Consider the following 26765-nt stretch of genomic DNA (forward strand, 5'->3'; position numbering starts at 1 on the left):
TGATTTCCTCTCCTTCAGTTTTCCCTTCCTTCCCCTAATGTCCTCCATGCTATTCCTTATGTTCCACATATGAGTGAAACCATCTGCTCTATGCACTCACCTGTTGGAGGGCATCTCGACTCCTTCCACAGTTTGGCTATTGTGCACGTTGCTGTATTGAACATTGGGGTGCATGTGCTCCTTCTTTTCACTACATCTATGTCTTTGGGGTAAATACCTAGTAGTGCAATTGCTGGGTCGAAGGGTAGCTCTATTTTTTTTTATATTTTAATGTTTTTTTATTATATTATGTTAGTCACCATACAGTACATCCCTGGTTTCTGATGTAAAGTTCGATGATTCATTAGTTGCGTATAACACCCAGTGCACCATGCAATACGTGCCCTCCTTACTACCCATCACCAGTCTATCCCATTACCCCACCCCCCTCCCCTCTGAAGCTCTATTTTTAAAACAACAGTTATCAACTCTTACTAATACAATGTCCCTTATAAAATGTCCTTCATAATTTTAAAGATGGTAATCATTCTACATTCAATTTTGGTAAAAATTTGGTTCTTTGGGCTCAAGCTTCACATGGCTGTTAATTCTTTATTTTTCTTCACAGGGCCACTTCGTGTGCTGCCTCTCACCACTCCAACACACTTCAACATATTCTTTTTTGCTCTTTGTAAACCTTGTCCAGTTTCTCTATTTTATTTTTTTCTATTATGGTATTTTTATTATGTTCAAATTAGTGACAAACACCCTCAATCCCTATCTTTTGAAGTTCTCTCTAATTGAACTATTTCAATGTCTTTATTTTCAGATCATAATTCTATATGCCAAAGTGAAGTGAAGAATTTAAATAGAATTGGCAGACAGATGAGACCCAAAGGACCAAACTCCATCAATTCCTTTGAGAATTTGAGATTATATTTAGTGGAGTGAATGTAATTATTCATTTCTAAAGCAGTTTTGCAGAAGTAATTTGTCTTTCTTGACCATTATTCTCCTGCAAACACTTCAAAAGATGCTCCAGTAGCAAATACACCTATCATTGTGTTGTCTCTATTCTTGTCCTATGTCAGGATGCTCAATTAAGAAGGTAAGTTAAATACTCCAAGATAATTCCTTTTGTGCAACTAACTTTCTTGATCCTTGAAGTCTTTATTGACTTTTTTTATTTTCCACTTCTCACTTCACCACATCCTGCCCATTCCTCTTTCTCCTCAGATTTGCCTTTTCTGAGAGTATCCAGTTCACTTTCTCTTATCACCTCTTATGTGGACTACAACAATAGCATCCCAGCTGGCCTCCCTGCCACCGTTCTCTTCCCCTATTTAATTCTTCGTGCATCTGCTACCACATGAATGTTCCAGCACCTCTCCTATCCTTATTTCTTACTATGCCCTCACACAGATTTCTTCTCTTGCTAGCCAGATATGCTTGTTATCAGTTAAAAAGGACTTCCTTATTTTCTCCTGAATCTTCACATGTGTTGTTCTCCACACTTGGGAAATTGCCTTTCTTCACCACTGTTCTTTCTATTCCAAACCCATCTCCTGCTCAATTTGGGACTGAATCATCCCACCTCACTTATCTACTCTGCACGTAAAATATTAATTTTCCTACACTGGAATGTGTTTTGCAAATACCTCTTTCATTGTGCATATAATGTGTACATTATTTGAAAACAGGGACTTCAAGTTTAAAAAAAATATTTGTATTATACTTTATGTAATGGGCAGTACATGGTGGGCACTCAATTAATATTCATGATTGACTTTAGTAATATCTGGAGAAAATGTGGTTGATCAAACAGCAGTGAGCATTTGAGAAGACAAGTTTAGATGGGTGCAGGTGATTTTACAAGCTCTGATCTCATAGTAATTAGAATGCTGAATAACCTTCTTAAATTGTCTATGGCTGATTTCAGTTCTAAAAAAGGTAAGTTTTATATGAAAAGGTTTGAAGCTAATGGTTATTGTTTATTAGACAGCCCCATACATTCATCAGGGAACCTTAATATTCAACACTGTGACCTCCTATCAGACATCTTAGAACAAAAATGCATGAGTAATAGAGAAATTTGAGCCAGACAATTTTCAACATGAAATTGTCTCCCAAAAAATAGCAACAACAATTGCTAGTGTTCAGATTTAACTGGTCACTATGGAACTATGTTCTGTCTTAACCTCATTCTGATTTTATCAGTTTACTACCTCACCTTGGGAAATTAATACAAGGAGCATAAAGATTTATATGTACAATTTCTAGTATATTTCCCATGATCATTATTTATTTTTTTAGAAAACACTTGGTGAAAAACAACCAATTTATTTAAAAATAAAATGCCCAAGGGCAGTAAATGCTTGAATCCAGTGGTTCTATACTCTTGTAAGCCCTTCAATCACCAAGTGGGTCAGAGAGTCTCCTCTTTTTTTCCAGAATTTGCTTCTTTCACACACCTGCCATCTTTCAACTTGTTACAAAAGTAATCCATAGGATATTAATCATTTCCATGTCCTCTTGAAATTCCTCTATAAACTTCTCTTTCATAACTGAATTGTTTCTCCTCTCATTGCAGTTTGTTTTCTACTTTTAAGCCTTACAATATTAGCTACCAATACTCAAACCAAGTATCTATTTTTCACATGATACTACCTTGGGTTCAAGCTTTACCAGAAGCCCACAAGTGTCTTTGTACCCCTTTTTTTAAAAAATGAGAGTGATTGAAAGCTGAACAGATTTGGATCTAATTTAATTAAGGCTTAGGGGGGTGAAAAGACATACCTTCTTTCTTCTTTTCAGGAGCCATCCAGCTACCTTTCAGAATCTCCATAGTTAGATTGGAGCTCATAGATTACCAAACTTGCCAGATTTTATATTTTTCCAAATTAAAACCAAGTACATGTTGACCATCTCTTGAGCACTGTTTATTCTTAATGCAGTTTTCACTTCCTATATCTATTGCTTTTGTACATTTCTCATTTGTCTCATAATTTCTGACATTTTCAGATTTTTTATCTTAAAACAGCCTCAATTTTTAAAAATGTGTACTGTTGATGGATGAGCTAAATAAATTTGCTATGAACATATGGGAACTAATTGCGCTAGTATTTTTCTAAATTTTCAAATCCATTTCAATGAAAAAATTGAGAAGAAAGTTTTTCCTACTGTGTAAGCAAGGGGAAGAATATATTATGTTCTAGACTAAATGCTTATTATATCCTATAGGCTATATCTTTCAAAAATCTCAGATGAAAATCAAATTTTGAATTGCCATCTAGAAATAAATTTTTATAGATAGTGTACACATTGGTTCTTGAAAATGGTAGAAAAGGTTTCTTGTCAAGTTCCCCAGCACAAGTGTGAATGCTCTGTTTTTGAGTACTTACTAGTAGTGAAAGGACACATTGTGGCCAGCCAACTCAAATTGCTACCCACGTTTAATCATTGTAAATAAAGGAAGCAGAGAGACCCATGTTATATTTTCAGAACTGGCATGCTCAATACAGAACTATTAGTTTAAAAATACCACTGAACATTCTATTTGAATTAATCTAGGCTTCTGTGAAAAACAAAATAATAAAAAGTACAATTGGTCACTTAAACATATATACTACTCATTTCATGCAGGTTATTAACTTAGTAATTACACATATCTTTAAAGAACAATGAAGAGTAAATACAACTTTATAACACTTGGAAAACGGTTTGGAATTGATAAATTTCCATTTTGAAATACCTACTTTTTTTTTACAGAAGCAAAATCACCTTCCTCAGTGGAAACAATACATCTACAAAACACCTATATGTATTGAACAAGGAGCAACTAATTGCTTCACTATGAAATGAACATGTATCACTGTTAAGCTTTTACATACTGTTGAAGCATAATGCATTTTCTGAGCAGCTGGATATAGAAAAGCAATGGAGAAACAAGTACTTTAAACAAAACTTTCCATGGATCACAGGGAATCAATAATATAAAAAAGTTGAAAGAAATAATCAAAACATATTATCTAATATTCTCTTATACATTTGAGTTTCACATTTACAAGGGTTGGGCAAATTCTTAATTTTACACACTGTGTACTTCTGTCCTTATTTATATTTGTCCAAAAACATGATTTACGAACCATTTGCAAGGTGCCAGAATCAACCTTGATTAAACGTTGGCCCCCGCAGGCATCTTGGTAGAGAACACACCAAAACTGAGTAATTGGAAAGAACACAAAGTAGTAATCCACAATAAATACTAGAATAGGGGCACAATCCTTACAGCAAATTCACAATATTTTAGATCATTCACAGGGATTTTCTGGTGTGGTACAATCACAGTTATAATGTGAAGGTGGAGAAGTTTAGTCTATAAAATATACTCTTTGAAGCACCAGGAATAGAGATACTTCTGCAGGAACCTTGCACACATGGCCAAGAAGATAGTGTGTATGTACAGAATAGTTTGTTTCACAACTACATTTCAGATGAGAATCACTGCAATTGCTGCTCTACCACTAGTAAACTTGAATTATTTTGCACTTCATCTGTGAATATTGTTGTTTTACTTCTTTTCTACTGCTGACACTTGCAGTCAATATTTATTTAAATTCAAACTCCAATGATGCTGTAAAAAAGTAGGAAGATACGCACATCCTCATATAAAGCAGGTCAAGAGATCATTTGGAAAAAAATCCAAATGTGAATTATTAGCAAACAATAAAATGTGCATCTTAAAATGTGTTTTCAAATTTGTAAAACTTTTGTAATAGGATAGAAAGCCATAAGAGTTCTTTAAAATCATCTTCAAAGAACTAGCAGCCTCTCTATTCATTTGCTTAAGAAATGCATATTTGCCTACCTACCAGTCTGCCTAAAGAAGATGTGCTTCCCTATACAACTATAAGCGGTCATTACGAGCTGTTGATTTAGTTTAGAGAAGTTGCCCAGTATGTTGAAGAAGTTCCAAATATTTCAATCACATTTTTTTCTTAACTGATCTTCTACAATCTTCTCATTGGGGTGCTTCAACACTTCTTTCTTGATAATTCCTGATTTTTCGGTTTTCTGTAGAAGTTCTCTTTTCCCCTTAAACTTAGTTCAGAATTTTCAAATTCAATTCAAGTCTTTAAGTTTTCCTTATTTCAGATACCATGTAAATACTGAAATATTTATAAATATGGGGAAGATACCTCATCTACAAAGTTTGCAGTCCAAATGGTATCATAAAACCTACTCTAAAACAAAAGGATTTTTAAATTTTTATTTTCAGGAAGAAATCAAAACTATACATTGAAACAAGGTACTATACTACAAAAGCAGGTCCTTCTTTCCCCCACCCCCCACTATTCTGGAAATGTAAACAAAAATTTTAAGTACAAAAGGGATTCTGTGCCTTTTACTTTGAACACTTTTTCAGCACCTCAATGTTGTTAGGTGTACTTTATGCTTGGTAAAGCAGAAATTCTGTATGCTCACATATAGGGGACTTCAGAGTTTTTACTACCAAATATCACTGGTGAAGCTAAGCTCTTTGGATGATAAAGGTAGCAGGGAACTGTTCCTATGAAATTCCTGGGTATCTTTCAGGGTATTATTAAGGGGTAGCTGTCCATTGAGTAGTGTCAGAGGCAGGTTGCAATAAGTGTGGTGGTTGCCTAAGGAAGGTACTGGCAAGGTGGTGGTTGGTATCTCGTGTTTATAACCTCTGCAACAGTGTCTCATTTGCATTGAATCCGAATGGTGGAAATCAGGGAGATCAGCTTGAGATGACACCAGAGAAGCCGAGGTACTGGTCATGGCAATAGAGGGTATAGGCTGGAGTTCTCCAAAAAGTCCTTGTTCTGCCGAGTCCAGAACATGGCACCGAGAAAGCATTTCTTTTTTCTTGATGGGCATTTCATGTACTAATTGCTTCCAAAACTTAGAATTTAATTTGCTGCTTTTGGGTCCCTTCCACTTGATCAAGGACAGAAGTTTGATGCTGCGCTTTAGTGATTCCACTTCCTGGCAATTCACCTTTCCTTTTAATTCTGTACACTCAATCAAAATCACTTTGATTTCTCCACTGACTAGCATGTTATGGAGTCTGCTCTCCAATTCGAAAATACTCCATCCTCGTCTGAGAATATAGTCTGGAGTTAGCACGATAATAAGTCTTCTGCTTTGCTCAACACATCTTGTGAGATCTTCAATGTATGCTACAAATCACAGAAAGAGAGAAAGAGTAAAACAAAGACATTTCCAGTCTTTAAAGCATTAGGTTTGCACTCTAATATAGCAAAAAGCCAGTCTTTCACTAAGGTACATCACATTTTCTTTTCTTGTAGTGCACATTCAGACAGTACATTTCCTAAAAACAACAATGGAAAAAGAAAACCTCCGCTTATAATACTTATTTTCTTTCTCTTCATCATTACTTACAGTGTTCTGTTGACTAATACAAAACTCTGACTTCTTCAGAGCTTAGATGTATTTCAGCTATTTTTATTTATTTAATCATTTAGTTCAAGGCAGTCTTCCAAATTTTATCCCAATGTATCAACAGCTCTAGGGGAACAAATAATCATCAGATTGATGAAAAGAGAAATGGAGTTGTTTAATGAATGAAAGGTCACTGTATTTATGGGTTTGATTTGGTTTTCCCTGTAGTTTTAAACTACTAAACTACCAAACTACTAAAAAGTTAGGGGGTATATGAACTACTTCAAAGATAACTGATAGAAATAGTGGAAAATCTCTTCTAGAATCATAGTCTGTTCCTCAGAATACCTTTTATTTTCTGCAATCTTAGGTTCTCCATGTTGCCCTTCAAACTGGGAGATAGGGACGTGGTGTTTTTGTGCCCATGTGTTTAATTTGAACCAGCTGCTCTTTGTTCCAGGGAAGAGTAAGGGGTAAAGTTAGAGGTGGGGGATGATGTGGAATGAATGGTAAAAGGATAAAGGGGGAGTCAATCAGTTGAGAAGTCTTTGCCCTACTTTGTGGAACAATTCTGCGAGTTAGGTGAATATGTTATAGTCCTTTCATGGTAGAAAAACACTCAACTAATTCTAGATTTATTTATTCCGCAGAATAATCCTTTTGCAATCATGCTTCCCAAAGTCTTATCTGCCAAAAAGGGAAACACACACATGTGTTAACAAATGGAGACTTGGACACAGGTGCGGCAACAGAGAGCTGTCTTTACTAAGTAGAGCACAAGGCCTTGTCTAATGTACAGTGCCCTCTAGCAGAAGCAGTGCTTACAGAAGCATAGCAACATTTGTCACTGCAAATCTGCCCAAGGTTACAGACTGCTTTCAAGAAGTCACGTCCAGTACATAGTGTGGGGCCACCAAACAGCCCAGTACAAGCCATTTGAAAAGAGAAACTTATTTTACAGATGCATATTTCACAGATACGTCTCTTTTCAAGGGTTTTATTTCCACCACTAGGCAGCAAGAACATTTTCACAAGTGAAAATGAGTAAACTTTCTACACACCCTATAGATAAACAAAAAACTTTTTAAGAGATACACATAAAATTGCCCACTTAACAATTTGTTGTTACTGTTGTTTTGGTTTTTACTTAATACATTTTAGGACTTTCTCATGCAGTAGTTACAATGAATATTTGTAAGGCAACTTCTAAGTGGAGTGGGAACCTCTTAAGAATTTAAAGAGATTATTTATTCAGGGGAAAAAATCAGCATTGAAATCTAAAACAAATAAAATAAATAAAAACAAACAAACAAAGCAAAATAAAAACATCACACAAGCAGCAATGGGGAAGTTATCACTCTGTAATTATCACTTAGAGAACTGGTGAAACAGAATGGAAGGAAAGGTAGAAAGTTTCAATAGAGTGGAAAAATTTTATCCCAATGTATCAACAGCTCTGACTCTTCATTTTCTTCCTTTCTTCCTGCTCCCAAAAAGAAAGAAGTTATGTGGGAAGCTTCATCATTAGAGGTTGGATCTGTAAGATACAGTAAAATAAACTATCATGCATCTTTCCCATTATTCTTTTCACCTTTCCTCCACACAAAGCAAAGCAAAACAAAACAAAACCCAAACCCAGATTAAGACATCAGTACAAGAGTCCATGAAAATACAGTTTTGCCAGGTAAATTATGAGTTAATTGTTAGTTTCATAGAGGAATTCTTTACAAAATAATTTACCAAGGGGTTATTCCAAGTAGTATTCTTCCCTCATTAATTGTAGCTTTTCATTTAATTTAAAAAAATGATCTGTACAAATCTTGTAAGGAGCACATCTGTCACATAAACTATGCCTCTATGAGCAACACTTTTTCTATGTGTTGGGATGTAGTCTAATTTACTTTTTAACTATACTTTTAAAAACAAAAGGTATGTCTATCTATACATATCTCTACTTAGAGAAAAAATTTACAATCCAGGTGTTCACAGTCTTAAGAGAAACTATATACATACGTACTAATTAGTTTGATTGGGATTTATGGGCTTTGGCTTTTGCTATCCGCTTTCCTGAATGGGGAAGGGAACAGGGTACGTTTTTTCTTCCCATTTGTATGTTTCTCCTCCTTCATCAATCTATTATATTTTGCCATTTGACAGCTAAGCCAAATGCAACATTTAGGGTTTTGGGGGCCTCTTAGAGATTCATTAGACAGAATTTGCATTTGCCTCCAGAAAGAATGACTGTCAGGACAGATCCCACTCTGCTCAGCTGCACAGGGTGTGGGTGTTGAAGGGAACCTTGGATAGAGGGAGTGGTCCCTGTCTCCTGCATACTACACTGGCTGTGCTTATCCTGGCAAAGCCTAGTGGAGAGTTGAGGCAACCTTCCAGATAATTCCGGCTGAAAACCTGCTGTGGAAGAAAAAAAGGTCTGAATTATCCTGGTTTGCCCTATATATACATTAATCATATGCACTGGAGTCAGTCAGTCAGTACATCAAATTTTTCCCTGGGTAGACACAGACCAAGTGTCCCAAAGAAAACATGAGCCATTTGCTTGGGCCCCGAATTTCGTGTTCCATTTCACTTGGTGAAAAACCAAGTGGAAGTTTTCAGATGTGAAGCCCACATTTCACTTCTTGGGATGGTGATCAGTGGCTGGGCAGCAACCTCAATGTTTGAAAGCAGCTGGGGAGGTGCCTCTAAGAGCTGCCTGGCTCTAAGGAAAAGAAGGAGAGACTGTGCACTAGCTTCCATATTCTGGCGCTCTCTGTTTTTCTATGTTTTTTTTCTCCACCCCCCCCAGCTCCTCTCTACCTCTCTCTTTCTCTCTTTCTTTTACTGTCCTGTCTCCTTCTTGTCCTTTTATCTCCCTTTTTGCTTTCTTGCTCGCTCTTTCTGCCTTTCCCTCTCTTGCTCTCCCTTCCTCTTTTTGTCTATCTCCCTTCACGCCCTTCCTTCCTCCCTTCTTAAGTCTTTACTTTCTGTCTTTTTATCTTTGGGAAAAAAACCAGGACCTAGCCATCATGGAAAATGTAGTAAACTAACAAGAGACCAAACAGGTAGGATTAATATTTTTTACTTGCTAATCTTTAGCCAGGAAGTTGTTGCTGGCTTCTATGCAGCAAGTGCCCCAAATAATTTCCCTCTTACCCCCGGGTTGCATGTTTGCATCCAATGACTGTAAACTAGGGCCTGATCCATTAAGAACATGTCTTGTTTTTGTATGGTCTGTGAGCAAGGAATAACTTTTTAAGGGTTGTGAAAAAAAAAGAATATGATGCAACAGAGACCATATATGACCCACAAAGCCAAAAATATTTACTATCTGGACTTTTACAGAGAAAGTTTGCTGCCCTTGAATTAGAGACCAGTCAGGGTGTTTAGGTTTGGAAAAGTTCCAAATAAACTAAGCAGAAACAGGTATCATGTTAAGACATTGCCAGTCCATAGCTAGTGTAGTCTGTGACAGGCAGTGGTGTTTGCCATGGAAGAGCTGTGGTTTTGTGGGGGACATTTTAGAAATCTTCAGAAACCATTCTAAAAAGCTTGTTACCACGAAGAGATAATAAGGAAACTTTAAAAAAAATCCCTAAATCCACAGCACACATGAATATTCATTAAATCTTGCCTTGACTTATTCAGGAGAATTTAGCAACTGAGTACCAGGAATCCCTCAAAGGCTCTTTTTTTTCCACATAGAAAAATATAAAATATTCCTTAAATAAAAGGTCATTAAGTTATTTCTTTGCAGATTTTGGTTTGAAGCAACTTATGATGACAGAAAAGACTAAAGAAGCCTGGGTATGATAGTCTTCTGCTTCTCTAGACAAGGCCGTGAAACCATACCAATTTATCAGACACAAAATAAAGCTAATTACATTTAGTCTATTTGTGATCTTCACAAGTGGTAAAGAAAAAAAATCCCCTTGACCGTATTTTTTATAGAGGCTTGAGTTGGTACAAATTCATTTTTCACATTATAAGTGCAACTTCAAAGAACCTTTTTTCTTTTGTCTATACTGAGAGTTGATGGAGATTATGAAATATTCTAGAAAGGAAATGCATTGTCACTAGGCCCTCTTTGGGATGTGTACCTATTAGAGAACGAAGAAAGGTCAAGCCAACAGGAAACAAGGAAAGTGACTACCTAAAACTATTAAAAGGAAAGAAAATTCAATTTAAAAATTTCTTTCAGGGGCAGTTGTATAAACCAAAATTACAGTGCATTTAGAAAAGTAGAATTAGATCTACAAAAGTGACTTGGAAACAGGACAGTTATTAACAAAGCAAAAAAAGCAAACTGAAGAAAGAAATGAAGCAATGAAATAGAAGCAGGAAGAATGGCAGCTCCAAGAAATGGCTTCTAATGGGATGTGTATACTTCCCCCAAAGAACTCAGTACTCTTCTAAATCTCAGGTGCTGAATCTGCTGCAGATGTAGACAGAAGAACAAGGGAGGAAAAAAACCCCTATATATTTAGGAATTTCCATGAGGTCTTGCTACTGCCTACTAACCACTAACCATTAGATTTATCAAACTAATCAATTAGTTACTTGTAAATTATCTTATGTCAGGGTCACTGTTAAGGGTGGTTGGCATATTTTTAAAAAGTTAAAAGACAAATAGCCTGTAGACAAAGACATGATTTACTATTTTTCCAGGTTCATATAATAATAGTTTGATATACCCACAGCTATGTACATCCACTATCAAATAGACAAATCATTAGGATGAGACAGGATGCATTAACATAGATACTACTTCGTTAATTTTTGGCCAACATTATCAACAGTGGTATTTCTAAAACCTATGGGTTAATATTTCAAGACTTTAATTCAAGATTTAATTTCTAAATTGAAATTAGAAATGGGTTCTTTCTAATTGATTAAGTGGGTCCTTTCCTTTGACTTGTATGGAGAAACCAGCAAAAATAATACAGGTTTCCTATGTATCAAAGAAAAATGTATTATTCAGAACTATATATTTGGGAAAAATTATTAGCTCTTTGGTATAATTAGATACAGTGAGGTACTTATAATGTAGTCTCACTGAATATACTATCTGCATTTTAAATAATGATGCTTAATACTAACCTATTGCAAGAGTTATATAGATTGACAACCTGACTCTTTTATCTTGGCTGATATTACTAAAGATTTGGGTCTTGATTCTGCCTCTGGCAGATGTTAGATTCTGCCTGTGTTGTCTGTCACAAAGATTGAAGTAATAAAATTTTTATTTAACTAGATGTATGTGTGGGAAGGAGGGGCTTTCTAAACAGTGCGTGATATTACTTACCTTACAAAAACTTTCCTTTTCTCCTCCAAGTCCTTGGCTTGATATTTCATAGATAGTTTATTGGGCTAAATTTTTTGGTAGGAGTTTTGTTTTCTACTGACTAATGTTAAGTATACTAATTAATACTTATTGATAGTTTGGTTGATCAATGGTTAACATGGATTTGCTAAGACCTTGTAAGTATAGCGAACTATGTTTATTCACAGTTTTTACTTTGAAGACTGTATTTCTGGTAGTGAATCCCATACTTTTGCTATTACATTTTATCTGTGGGTGGGTGGGGAAGCATGACAGTAGGCAGAATTTACTCTGGAATATTGTCCACATCTCCAAATTCTTTCTCATCTCTCTTCACCTCTTTACCAAGGGTGGAGGTAGGTAATGGAACACATTCAGAGAATATTGAGGGAAAGATAATGTGGAGAGTAGCAAAAAAAGTCTGCAAAATGTCCTTCCCCTCTCTTTTCTCCCTTAACCTCATGCCCTAGAAACTTGTAGATAGAACTAATTTCCATCAATGCAATCTTAGTAAATAGGGAACAAGATTACCTGCTCTCTCTTTATATTGTCTTTTCTGTGGCTCCTTTGAACTTAAAGACAGTTTTATCCTGGTCTTATGCTCTTTTTTTTTTTAAGGTGCTTGTTCTTTGTGCCATTCAAGCAGTAGATTTCTTGATTGAAATTCTACACAGTTCTTCCTTAACCTTAAACTTTTGTGAGAAACCTCAGTCCATTGACCTCAGTACATCTGGAGGCATATTGGGGTACAATTCCCTTCTCTTGGCTTTAACATGAAGGGGATAGTGGGCATATCTAATTTTATTCCATGTGAGTAAATTGCACACAATGTGTTAAATTTCCATAGTTGTGCATGTCACCCCTGCCTCACACTTTTTAGGTCACAGACATCAGATTGCCTGAAAAGGATTTTATTACTCCCCAAGGAAAATTTACTTGAATGGTGTCCAATATGTCCAGCTATTAGAGGAACTATTGGCAATGAGTACTTACAGATCCATGTACAAAAATATTTTTTGCATGCCTCACTTAGCAGTGACTAGGGATCATCTGACACCAGATGTATTCTCCACTCATTTGTCATTCCATTGTCAGCACAATCACATGGCTAGCACTAAGCATTAAAAAACTGAAGATTAGAATAGTGAGGAAATGCAAGAATGTAATCAGACATTATCATTTTCCCTTAAATTACTGAAGGAGTTATAGGATTCTTGAGTTTCACTCGCTCAATTACTCCTTCAGTAATACTGATACTTGATGCCAAATTCATAAATATAACTTCAACAGACAGAGCTGATCAAACATATGTATGACAATATCTTTAGTTTATTAATGTCTTTCTCTAGTATAATAATGCATGAATAACTCAGTCTTTGAATAGAAGGGAAAATTGAGATAAATGTCTTTGAAGGATTTTTTTCTTTTCAAATTCCACTTAGATATTCATAGATTTTTCTAAACCTTCAGAAGGAACTGGCTCAAGTTATAACTGTTAATAAATATTGCATATGCATTTTTAAGTACCTTGATTGTTTTCTCTTAAAGGCAAACAACAGCTACAGGATTGGGTTGTTTCTACTTTTAGTCTTAGAATGTTATTTTCTCCATCTGATCAGTAGCCCTCAGCCTAATTCAATAACCTTTTATATTTTTATGTTTTTTAATCCCTTCAGAAACACTGATAGAAGGTGGGATAGAGAACCTAAATGGTACTCATCCAAAAATGTCCCCAATCTCAGGATCTCAATTGCACAGCTGGGTTCTATTGGTCACATGTCAGCTTCAGAGCACATCTGTTCATTCCTCAAGGATCCACTAGGCCCCATGAACACAATGTGCTCTGTGTACAGTACTTTACACCACAAAACCCAGCAGCTGCAGGGGTGAGAAAATCTCTACGTCTCAAGTTTGTGTCTCTAGGCAGTTTGAGTAGGGTGTTTTCTATCTGGCTTTCTTTTGGTTGCCTGTCAGTTCTGACACTCAGACGCCTGTTGGCAACAAAGTTGCTTTTGCTATTCTCAGGACAGATGTTTCTAGCCTGGGAAGAGACAAACCAAATTTTTACTGGAAAGTAGGAATTCTTGCCACATTCAGGCACCAAACCTGAGAAAACATAAGGAAGATCCTGGCCACAGCCTCAAGAATGGAAAGGTAGGCCACTGCCAGGAAAATAATGTCCAGATCTGAAGACTTTTAGTTTTAGTCTTTAGGAAAAATATTTGTGTCAAATCTCCCCATCTCTGCTGGTTCATAATGGCCAAAGGACACTTCTCTAGTAGAGCATGTGGGAATAGTGCAGACACCACCTTACCTTGGAAAGTGACATCTTTATATTGAAGCATTTTGAGAACCCTTGATCATATGAGGAAGAGAGAGACTGAGAGACAAAGAGAAGGTGGGGGGAGTCTCCTTCATGTACTTTTGAAATTGTATGCATTGGAAAGGTTTGTGTGTTAATGAGATTGAGTTGGAATATCATGAGAATGGTGCAAAAGAAACTGAAGATACATCAAAACTGAAGACATTAAACATTAATGGGTTAATGTCATAGACTTCATTAATTTGATTCATAAAAAATTATTGTTGTAGATCAAGGATGATATTATGAAGCCTGCTTTTACAATCCTCAAAGGCCTCATTGCTAGTTTTTGGAGGAAGGAGTAGTCTTGGGTCAACATATTTTAAATGAGATGTGAGGGACAAACATAGCTTATAATATTGTAACTAGTTTTCCCCCCAGGAATGTGTCTATATTTATATAGCATAACCTGTTAAATCTGTACCAATGGCTGCAAATACAGACCACAGAAGCTTCTTTAATAACACACATACACCAAGTCCAAAATGTTCTACTCTGTCATTCATGTGTAAATCAAGTATATTATTCATATACTTCATCGACTTCCTGAATGCATGCTAAAAATGCCAAGGAAAAACTCGTTAATCGTGACATGGTGACTGCTCAGCCAGCTCTGAAATGTTGATGGAAAAAGAAAAATTGTCAAAGGGCCTTTTTAAGAACTTCTGCAGGTTACACTCGCAAATCGGAATTCAGAGAACATGAATTTCCTTATTCAGGAAGGAAGGATTAAAATCAAACACCCTCCAGTGGTTGCATCTAAAAACTGCATAATTGTCCCAAATGGCTTACTTGTAAAAGGAGTCTTCCTGTGTACCATTGAGTACCCAGGATCCAAGTCCCTGCTCAGTCTGATTGTTGTAGAATCTCAAAACAATTAAATTGATCTTCTATGGACTATAGAATCTCTGCCGTCCTAATGACTTCTTGGGTGTTTTTATGTTAAGTTCTTTAAATGTCAGGGTATACTAGGTGACAACTTCTTATCATCTCTTATTCAGTGTGTTACAGTCCTCAACTCAAATCTTGTAATTTTGAGCTAAGAAACATGGTTTATATAAGCCTCACACTCTATGGTCAAGGAGGATGTTCAGACTTGTCTATGATACACCAAAACAACTAGTTAATTTCAATCAATTTAGCCAAATGACTAGCTAACTCAATGAGGTATAAAATATTTTACCACCTATTTGGCTACATTGACACAGTGTGTTGATTCAATTGACCTGTCAGGTCACCAAAATAGACTACATGGGAGCATTAAGAAGACATGATTTTGGGATGCATCTCTTTCACCCTCATGCTGCCTGGGTCTGACTCTCACCTATGCATAATAGCTTCTTCTTTACATAATAAGCAAGTGTCATCTACTGAGTCTTAGGTAAAGTGACTCTCCTGTGTTCCATGTTATCCCCATTTCCCTTTCTGATGTACATGATGGTGAAGCAATGTTTTCCAGTTCAGAAGAAAGATAGTCAATGTTGAAATATTTAGACATGAAGACTAATGTTTTTCAGTCACTTGGTGATGTTGATAAAGACTGCCTACTGTGGTGCTAACAATTTTGGAATAAGACAGAAAGGCCAGTACCACATTGAATCCCATTGAAGATGACTTAACAGAGAATATAAATTCCACTTTGGTAATGATGTTACTTTAATACAATTTAGGATATTATCACTCTAAAAATTGATTTTGCAGAATTTCTACATTTAAAAAGATGCTCTTGGCAAAATAAAAATATAAGTACTAATCTAATAAATTAAGCAAAAATAGTAAAGAAATGTTTCTAATTTTTCATCAGTGTTCAACCCCTTGTAAGTATTCTTTCTAATATCAAAAAAATAAAATAGCCTATTTTAAGGACTGAAACTATTCCTATGAATTATTCACAATTTTTTTTTCTTTCAGTAGAAAGCTCCTTTTTAGCTTTCACATTTGCCTTGTTAAAGACAAATGCCATTTAGGTACTGTCATGCAAAAATTTAAACCCTAACTTATTTCATTCTCATTATTTCCTCCTATCTTTGACACTGCTCAAACAAAATCAACAAGGACCTATGAAGCATCCAATGAGCTCAAATTTTCTGCTAGATGATGACAGGAGTGTGAGGATAAATGAAATATAGTCTCTGCCCTCATGGAGCTTACAATCTTGCTGAGGAGTTAAGATAGTTTATAGGCCAACAAGTGACTGTGCATAGTGAACGCTAGGGCTGGAGAAATTATTATGGGCTTTTTACACAGGCAGTGATATTGAGAAGAGTAAGTAAGATTTGTAAAGGTATAAAAGGCTAGCATGAACAAAAGCATTATAAGGACACACAATGTATATCAAAGGTACAATGTGGTTAGATTAAAAGGTATAACTAGGGGAAATCGTAAGAGACAAGTTTAGGAGACCAGTCTGGGCTAGCACCAGACTACAGAAGTGTTTAGCTGAAGGTTATGGATTTTATCTTATAGGAAATGGTGAAAAATTTAAGGTTGAATGGGCGAGTGACATGATCAAGGAGTTACACATATTTGTGGAAATGGATGGGAAGAAAAATAAAGAACGCAGAGAGTAATCAACACTGCAATAATGAGGTGATTAGGGCCTACACTAGAATGGTAGAACTGAGAATGGAAAAGATGCAAGAGACACTGGATTTGGGAGAGAGATACAGAAGAATCAAAAATGACTCAGAGGTATCAGCAGGTTCCTTCGGGTTCAATCAATGTAGAAGTGGTATCTCAAGTCATAAAGATGAAGGGAATTACAGAAAGAAAAGAGTAGAAGACTATGGGAAGGAGTTTGGGGAATTATTACATTTGTTGTACAGGGAAGTAATGGACCAGTAAATATTGTCTTCTTTGTTCCTTTCTATGTACATTTAAGTGTGCATATTCATATGCATACAGAAACATACTTAGATACATACACATTCTGAGAAAAGAGATAAACAACCAAAACACAAGTGTTTCAAATTATCTCCTTTCAGTTTAGCAGCCTTTGGTAGACTGTTGATAATCTGAATAAATGTTATGGTGTAATAGCATGATCTAGTGGACTTAGAACCAAAGTCAAATAGATCTAGGTTCTAATCCTAGCTCTACTATTTGCCAGCTATCTGATCTTGGACTTCTTGAACTTACTTTCTCATCTGTAAAGTGACGATAATAGTACTAGCTCTTTTTCCACACAGGGTTATTATAAACATGAAATGAAATTATGTGAAAATATTTTACATACTGCGAAGTATGGAAAATACAAACCTTTTAATTTTGTTATTGCATGTGTACAAATTACCATATTCTGATTTGTAGTCACATTTTATTTTATTTATTTTTGAAGATTTTATTTTATTTATTTATGTGACAGAGAGACAGCCAGCGAGAGAGGGAACACAGCAGGGGAGTGGGAGAGGAAGAAGCAGGCTCCCAGCGGAGAAGCCCGATGTGGGACTAGATTCCGGAACGCTGGGATCACGCCCTGAGCCGAAGGCAGACGCTTAAGGACTGCGCTACCCAGGCGCCCCCTAGTCACATTTTAATCCCCCCCTCAGGATATTAATATAGATCATATGCAAACTAATTCCAGCAGTTTTATTCTCCCTCAATGGCATTTTAAACTCTTTGAGGGCAGGGTTGTATTTTAGGCTTTTCTCTATTCCCCTTATGCTTTACCCTATACAGCACTCTGAACATGAACAGGAAATAAATATATATATTTTTTACTTGAACCTGAATTTATTCCAAAAGCTCAAAAACAGCTTTCAATATGCAGCATAATTTAAAAGTAGCATTCAAGCCCACATAGTCCAGAGCTTCTTTAAAATAATTTAAATACACAGTGAAAGTGCTATACCAAATGGCCTCACATACATTTTTTATGTGGATTTTGTTCTATAAATCTGGAAATGAGTAACAAGGCATAATTTCAGTTATTAGTGACAATGAATGTAGGTATAAGTAGAAACACAATGACAGAAGACCAACTTTGGAACTGAAATCCATTGAAAAGACTTTGACTTACAGAGTTTTTTTTTTTTTTTAAGGATCATCATTTTCTCAGAACACTAAGGCAATATAATAAAAAAATACCATTAAGGCATAATTTAAAAACCATACCTAAAATGTTAGTGAGAGTGCCTTTTAAAAAATTCGTGTGCTAGAATGTCAGAACACAGGCATAGTGGAGAAATTTGAATTTAAAAAAATCTACTGTGAGAAACAACTATCTAAATACTTGACTCTGACCTTTGAAGCCATCATATAACTTCATAAAAGAAACAAAAATTTTTAAATACAAAACTTGAAAGTACTTACTTCCACTTGGAATCAGGTCCCTTTCTGGGATGAAGAGTTTATATCCATAGTGTTTTTCCAGGACATCTGGCAGTATTTCAAGAGCAAACTGCTCTTCTTCAGGATTGTCACAGTCTAAAGTATCTTGGTCCACTTTTGTGTAAGACAGATAGGCATCATATTCCTTATTGTCTTAAATATAAAGAACAACAAGTGGGTTTAATATATTAGTAGATTCTCTTTAAGTACTAAAAGTCTATAACCCCTAACAGGCTGAACTAAGCACTGTAACTAGTGACTGTCATTAACAATTAGAAAAAAAAAAATAAACCACATGCCATGTTATAAGAAATCTAGTGCATTTCCACATAACCTAGTCATATGATATGGGCTGAAACTGTTGTGGTAATGGGAAACCTATAGTCAGGACAGAATAAAAGAGAGAATTATTATTTGTGACTTTTGGTGACTATACATATTTGTGATGTTCAGTGATGTGTGAATGATTAGCTCAGTGTGTTTGAATGCAGGACTAAATAGACCAAAGTCATGGATTTGAACTTTTTCTGTGCCAGTTGGCTTGGCTTTGTTACTTGGTCACAGACTATACCTCTTTTGCACAAATATGTTCAAGAGATCCAAGAGGGGCTGGGCCCTTGAGTGTGGAAGATCAAAATAATCCAGCCTCACTCCTGGAGACACTATTCACAACACATGCCACATTTCCAGTTGGTTAGTATCATCATCTTCATATACAAAAAGTAGTTCATTACCAAATATTAGAGACAGCAGCTGGGTTTTATACAAGTGCATTGTCTGTTATTCTTGTTCAATCCATGGCCAACTAATTTGACACAAGCTTCCAAAGGAAGTCTTTGCTTCAAAATATACATCTTTCCATTATTGCCAAATTAGGTTTTCCCTTAACACATTTAGTCAGGGAGTTAACTGTGCTTTGAGAAAGTATTTTTTTGCTCCTTTGCTGTACTGGCTCAGAGCCAGCCTCCCCAAAGAGAAAATGTAAAATGTTTATAAATTTTTTCCTAAAAATTATTAATGGATACAGCTACTCAAGCTGTTAGTCCCCATTGGTTTTAGAAAGGCCACATTGGAAATGTTATAGTGGGTTTCAAAATTTCCTTATTTATAGAAAATTATTTTTAAAAGTTAATGTAGTGAGCATAGACTTAAGTGAAAATGTTAGTATTTACTAAACCTTGTTACTTGCAAACAATAATTTTAAAAGATAGGCAAATATTTCAGGATTTGTTTCTAAACCTCTTCAATATTTTCCATTAAAGCAGATTTGATTAGAATATAGCTGAAACCTGACCAAAAGCCAATTTACAGAATGAAGCAGCCACTCATTTATACCATTAATGATTTAGTTCTACCTACTAAAGGAGGAATAAATGATATACATATGAAGAGATATAAAAACCTTAGGGTAGAAGTACGTGGGACCCTCTGACTATCTAGAGATATCTGAGGCAGGATTATATTGTTCTAATTCTAGTAAGATTCCAGTCTTCACCACCCCCACATGAAAGGAACTCTGGTTATTTATGTTATGATGGTGCGTGAAGCCAAAAGGCTTTTCTTTAGCATGTCCTCTGGCTGAAAAAGGCTTCTGTAAACCTTGGTTGGGTTACTTGATTGCCAAGAAGCAGATGCACATGAAGGACTGCCCTGGATAGTTGAGATCATTTGGCTTACAAATGGGGCACATTCCACTCTTATGCATAAAACACCACTTGGAAGTGAGAATGTTCATAAGCAATGCTAATGTAAGAACCTCCTGGTAATCTTAGCACCTCTGCCCCTGTTCCAATCAAGCTCAGGATGCACCTGCAAGCCCTTGACTTTCTCCAGCTATAATTACTCACCTGGGACTTAGAGCTGCCGATGATACACAGCTGGAAGAATAAAATAGGCCAAAGGACAAACAGATCCATTCCTATGAACAGAATGTATTTCATTGTTCTTAATGGATGGTGCTGCTGCCTTAAATTCTGTAATGTCAGACCAGACCCTTGTTTCTTCCAACTTAGATAACTTTTCTACCTCACAAACCTCCCTAAATTCAACTACTTATTAATTTATTCAACAATGATTTGTTGAACATCCACTATGAGCTAGCCATCTGCAATGACTACCTGACTTTTTTACTCATCTGACCAGGCCTTTATACTTTTGCCTCCATTGCTTATCCTGACTAAGACTATTTGCCCTCCAACCATGCTTAAACTCACATATTCCTGGTCCTTACGTACTTCACCTATGCCCTATATAGGTGATGCTATAGACTTTCTTCTAGAAAAATATTGCTATATTTGCATATCCCAAATCAAGTTATGATAAAGAACATGGATGTCTTTGATATGTGTAAACACCCAACACATCTGGATAATAAATTTTACCTAACATTCTAGAAACACATCACTCTTTGGAAAAGTGTTACTTCTGGTTTTAGACATGTCCCTTTAAGATGAACTAAAGATAAAGAGCTTATGGTGGCTGGACAGAACAGGAAGAGCGCTCTCAAAGCCACCATGTCAGATGTCCCAGAAGCTCTAGGATGCCAGCTAGTGAGCAAGCAGTGATGCAGTTGCCACAGTTTAAAAAATGCACTTCAGCCTTATATAGACAGCCAAGAAAACCTCATGAATAGCCACAGCTGTTGCTCACAGAGAGGAGGAAGATGGAGGAGCAAAATCAACAACATGATGCAAATAAGGTTAACAACAAGGCCTGAAAATTGTTTTAAAACCAAATGGCAATTCAGCAACACCACTTAGCTAGGCAAGGCTAATGAGCCTTCCTCTGTGTTAAATCGTGCTGACTAAGCTCATCTAAGGAACCAGAAAATAGAGCACAATGCAGATGGCAGAGCATTATAAGAAAGAGGGCTTGCACAGCAATCACCATAGGTATGTTGTTCCCAATGGAGAGAGAAGTTATGAGGAAGGGAACCAAACTGTCTGTGGAAGAATTTTCCTGTTGTCACACCTGTCCTTCCCAGTTTTTTAAGCTCATTTTAATCTTGTTCACCACCAGGAAGTCATTCCTGTTTACAACCCAGTTCTTTTAGGGCTGTGCTAAACACAGTGCTAAATCCTTAGCTTCTGAAGTGCAAAGACTGTGTCACATTATTGATTATTATGTCCCTAGTGCCTACTATAGTGTGTGTGTGTGTTGATCCAGATGAGGAATATAAGTAAATATACCATACGTAATGCCTACCACATAGTAGACACTTAATAAATATTTAATTACTGAACAACTCAAAAGTCAAATAAATGAAGCAATCATTGTTTGGTGGATAAAAATGAAACGAATTATATAAAAATGGCTAAGAAGTCAAAGTCTGATGGGTTGATTTTATTTTATAAAAATAAGGCATTTTTATAAGAACTTTCAGAAAATTTATGAGATATGAATCAAAGAGAAAATGTAAACAAAAAGTATAAGGGTAAAACTAAGTTGTGTCCATGAGATGCCAAAATATTTAAATAAAGAAATGAAAAATTTGGAAATTATCTCGCTGATATTTGGCATCATGAAATCGAGTATTTCTAAAAGAGCTTTAATATTCATTTATTCATCCTCACCGCATACCTGCTGACTTTTTAGTATTCCATTCAGCCAGTACAGGTTGTGTATTTAAGGTCTAAGTTTCCATGTAGGAATAAAAAATGTTTAAATACTCCTTCCTAATGAAAACCCTTGACGTCCCATCCTTCCCCATTACATTTTCTCCCTAAAACAATTGGTTTGGAATCAATACATACAATTCTTTAATCAAAATGCTCTAGATTATTTGTCATCTTTGACCACATGGACCACATTGGAGATGTAGATGCAAAATTGAATATTTTATCCCTGAAATGTCCTATAATAGTAGCATGAATTTAGTCTTACAAATATGTACTACAACTGATCAGTTAATCTGGATTATTGGGTATGGGTGATGAATGTAATTAATTATTGCAGTTTAATTTAATAAATTGTATCATCACTTACAGAGAGTATTGACAAATTGCTTATATTCATGACTCAAAACAAAGTAATCACAGGAGCCTCCCTTTTATGTTCTTTCATTTAGACAATGCATCTTTTACATTCCCAATTGGATAATTTAGCCATATGTTGGCACCTGGGAATCAGTGACTTTTTCCTCAGTAGCACATTTCATCTAGTTATTTTACATGTGCAGGTAAGAAGTCAGATTTTTCTATATTAATTGCTGGATATAGAAACTGATTGACCACGTTTTCATATACATTGTTGGAGCACATAATTATGGTTGGAACAGGCCCTAATCACTCATTTTGAAACAATGTCTGAATAAGGGTATGTAACACTTTTAAATGGGCTGCTATAATAATTAGGTAAATATACTGCTTTGTTAAAGAACATGCATATATATGCATATATACTCACCAAACAGCATATCTCTAATTTACTATAAAAATATAAAAGTCAATTAAAACCCACTCATATCATTACTTACAAAATAGAAAACATAGGACCAATATCAAAGATTCCTCAAAAGTTTTTTTTACAGTCACCACTCTGCCCTTCTTCTACCACTATAAAAAGAAACAAAATCATGAGCTCTTCTTCTTTGAGGTAAGATCATGATCTTAGAAAAACAAACAAGAGCTCTAACTTTCATTATTTCAATATAATGAAAACTAGAATCCAAATCTGACTTTTTAATGACTTACAAATGGACTTCTTTTTAATTTTGGTTTACCTAAGGCATTCCACACATATATTTCCAAGACTTACAGTAGTTTGTGGGTGAGGACTCTATGCCTATTGAGTTACGTGTCATGATTTCTTATTGGTATTGATTTGAAATACAGTTATTTATTCTCTTGAAAAATTAAATCATTTTTGAATGTTCAAAGAAACAAGACTCAATACAATGCTTTGTTGATAATTCATTCAAAAGATTTCCAAGGGCCTTAGATGGCACACATAAGAAAATTATAAACTACATTCTGAATTTCTATCCTTTAAGGTCATTTTTGAGACTGGTTCTACAATTATCCAAAATATGTGGGTCCAGATGCACTGTGAGTTTTTAAAATAGAATCTTCATAGCTTTTAATCCGTTTCCTAAATGATTTGTTTGTTTTTTTCAATACCAGGAATGGCTAGAAATTATCTGTACCTGAATTTGAATTTTCTGGAGGAAAATAATGGAATTGATTCTTAATTTATTTCTTAGTAAGGGGAAAGGTTTTGACAGCAATTATTTTAGTTCCTGATCAATTCATGTCTCCTTGTTAAACTGTTTATTTAGAAATAATGTCAAAAATTACAAAAATAAAATAGTTTAAAGAACATCCATATATCCTTTACCCAGATTCTATTGTTAATATTTTTCCCCTTTGTTCTCTTTCTTGATAAATACACAATTTTTTTCTGAACTTTTTGAGGGGTAACTTGCTTTAGTCATAGCCCTGTAACCCTAAATATTTCATCATGTATCTCCTAAGAATAGGGATACTCTCCTACATAATCACAAATTCATGCCTTTTAATTGAATTCGAGCAATAGGAGACAGCTTACCATTGGTAGTTTCATCACCTCCAAAATGCTGTCGGTAGAAGAGCATCAATTCAGTATTGTAGCATTTGTAGATGACCACAAGCAGTACAAGGAGGAGGAAGATTGCTCCCAGGCCTCCTGCAAGTTCAATTTTGTAGATTAAATCTGGAACCAACAGAATAAACAGGAAAGGGTAATTAAATCAGCAACACTTGGGATCTTTCCATATTTCTAGTCTGTAAGATGTACAACCCATTCTACTTTTCTTTCCAAAAGATTCTTGCTTAATGCTGTAAGTAGCTTTGTTCTTGACACATTTGTATAAATCAAATTTTCATAAAATTAACTCTTTTCTAAAGATCTGAATAATTTTACTGTTGAAAGTGATGTCTATCTGAAAAGGAATAGTCACTCCCAATTTGTTTTGAACACATCTAGATATAACCTATATACTTCTGTTTTAAGTGTATCTCAGGGAACTGTTAGAACTGCCTTTTTCTGGGTCTAAGGCCAATATTTTGTTGTTTCAGTTAAATTACCTTATTGACTTAGTAAGATTACCATCTAGTACTTCTCAGGCTACAGGCCCTATTCTTCTAGATGAGAACAGCATCATAAAATTATTCTCAGAATCAAATAAAATTGAATGAGCTTGCAAGATTTAACCGTTTCATTTAACCCTAGGAAAATAATCCAATAGAAGGCAACCTAGGGAAATTAGCTTATCCATTTCCCCCATTTATTTGAATAAATGAGTATAATATGTATACAATATAATATGCCCAGTGGGGCTAAAAGTGAATGAGAAACCCAGGCTAATAATTTGGACTATTCAGCCAACACCAGGCTACCTGATAGTAGACCTAGGCTGCTCCAGTGGATCACCCTTAGAACTGTAATAGCTGGAACAATTAAATCAACACATAATGGAAGGAGACATAATGTATCCCAGGCTCAGGGAATGTGACTTACCTGTAGCTTAATTAGTGATATTAATAAATCTAAGGGGTATCATCAAAAAAGGAGATAGTACCATGGAATTTAGAGAAACGCGAAGTCAGAAGAGAATTTAGAATGTTAATTCAGCAATGTCTAGAAGAGAAATGCTGAATCTGAAAGACACCAGACCAGAGACATATCTTCCCTTGTGAAATTGGGACATTCATTCGTCTTAATATAACATAGATAAAATTGCCTAAAAGATCAGCTAACCTCCCCTAAATCTAATTCCATAATTACTAACTGACTTTTCTTTTTATTACCAGTTCTGTTTACCATGTAGCTAGAAACTGGAAAAGAGAGTGACATTCTAGTTTGTTTATCAGTTGTTTATGAGTTTGGTTGACATCAATCAGCCTCCCTTGATGGGTTAATTCTGGGTCACTGTCAAAATCAAATTTCTGACCATGACAGATTGCCACTCCTGAAGGTCTCTTAACAACCAGATTGCCAACATTTCCCTGGGGATATCCCTTGTCTCTACATAGGCTTATTGCTTAAGAGAAACTAGTCAGGCTCATATGACAATTAAGATTAAGGAAAAAGATAAATATACATAATATATACTACATATAATTTTTACTACACACATACTACATAGTATATATAATATACTACTACATATATATAATAGATACTACATGTAATATATATTATACATAAAATTTTCAACCAGTCTATCAATCTGTTCTGTAAGTAAACCTTTAGCGCAAGAATCCTATAGGGCGAATACATAGATGAAGAATCTGAGACTCAGTAGTTTAATTCACTTACTCAAGGTCATACACCTAAGAAGTGGCCAAGATGGGACTTGAGCCCAGATATTCTAATTTCAAATTCAAGATTCTTTTTATTACACCACAGTTTTATAAGCGTCAGCCTGGAAATTGACAGAGGAAAACAAGCCTTCTCCCTTTTGCTCCATAGAACTGTTGGTAATGCTTCATGAGAACATGTGACTTGTAGTGAATTTTGGCTCTTTCTGCCCTTTTAATTCCAAGGAAATAACCTAAACTACAATTCACCAGGCAGAATGAAAGGACTGAATAGGTCTCAGGCACTTCATTAGAGGATACTGAAGAATTCTGTAGCTGTACCAGAGAGAAAAAAAGGGGCTCCCTGGGGTCCCGCATATGAAGAAAAGTTTTAGGTTTCATGGGGAGAGAGGGAATTTGGTCTTGGAAAGGAGGTTGAGTGAGAGAAGAGATGGTAGAAGCCAGGGACAGCATGGCCAATCAGGAAAGTTACTGAGTGGAAATGTAAGAAGCATAAATAAATGTTACTCTTTTTGAGTAAGGAAAGAGGGGGGTTGATGGAAAAAGGAAGGGAGTGGGGCTGCTGTGAGGGACAAAATATGTTAAGGAATATCATGAGCAGACCCATAATGAGTAGGGATAGGAAACTGGAATCTATCTCTGTCCTGCCTGCTACAAGAGGTAGTCATTTTGAAAATTGAGCCACAACATCTCAGGTAAAAAAAAAAAAAAATCCTACCACACATTAGCTCTGCCTCCTGCCCTCTATATAGAAAGTAGCTTCCCAGGAGTCACTGCATACCTCTATGTAGTGGTGAGGCAGGCTTGCTTATGAGACCTGTGTGGGCCTACAATATCAAAATCTTTGCTTGTTTTCTCACCATCTTACATCAGTTATGCATTCTTAACAGCCAGTGTTAAATTGACAGAGCAATATGATTTTTTTGTTACTCTAGAAACTAACTTCTCTTTGATCTTAGGACATTGATTGACTTGATTCAACATGCTTTTCCTGCTGTAAAATGTTCATTTTATTTTGTAAATATTTTGGACGCTTTCTCTTTCCATA

General features: G+C 35.6%; 1 protein-coding gene across 2 annotated transcripts in view; it reads right to left on the bottom strand.

Moving 5' to 3' along the window:
• Positions 1-3334: 3334 nt before the first annotated feature.
• IL1RAPL2 (interleukin 1 receptor accessory protein like 2) overlaps positions 3335-26765 on the bottom strand; it is a 1151831-nt gene continuing 1128400 nt past the window's right edge. For both annotated transcript variants that reach the window (XM_087859489.1, XM_045804817.2), the window contains 3 exons: positions 23964-24107; positions 18402-18572; positions 3335-6185 (listed from right to left, as the gene is read on the bottom strand). In XM_087859489.1, coding sequence (XP_087715615.1) covers positions 5488-6185; positions 18402-18572; positions 23964-24107 — 1013 coding nt within the window. In that variant the 3' untranslated portion in view covers positions 3335-5487. The remainder of the gene's footprint in view (positions 6186-18401; positions 18573-23963; positions 24108-26765) is intronic.

The sequence above is a fragment of the Ursus americanus genome, chromosome X (assembly GCF_024610735.1).
Source record: "Ursus americanus isolate L20-20 chromosome X, mUrsAme1.1.p, whole genome shotgun sequence".
Taxonomy (NCBI): Eukaryota; Metazoa; Chordata; class Mammalia; order Carnivora; family Ursidae; genus Ursus; species Ursus americanus.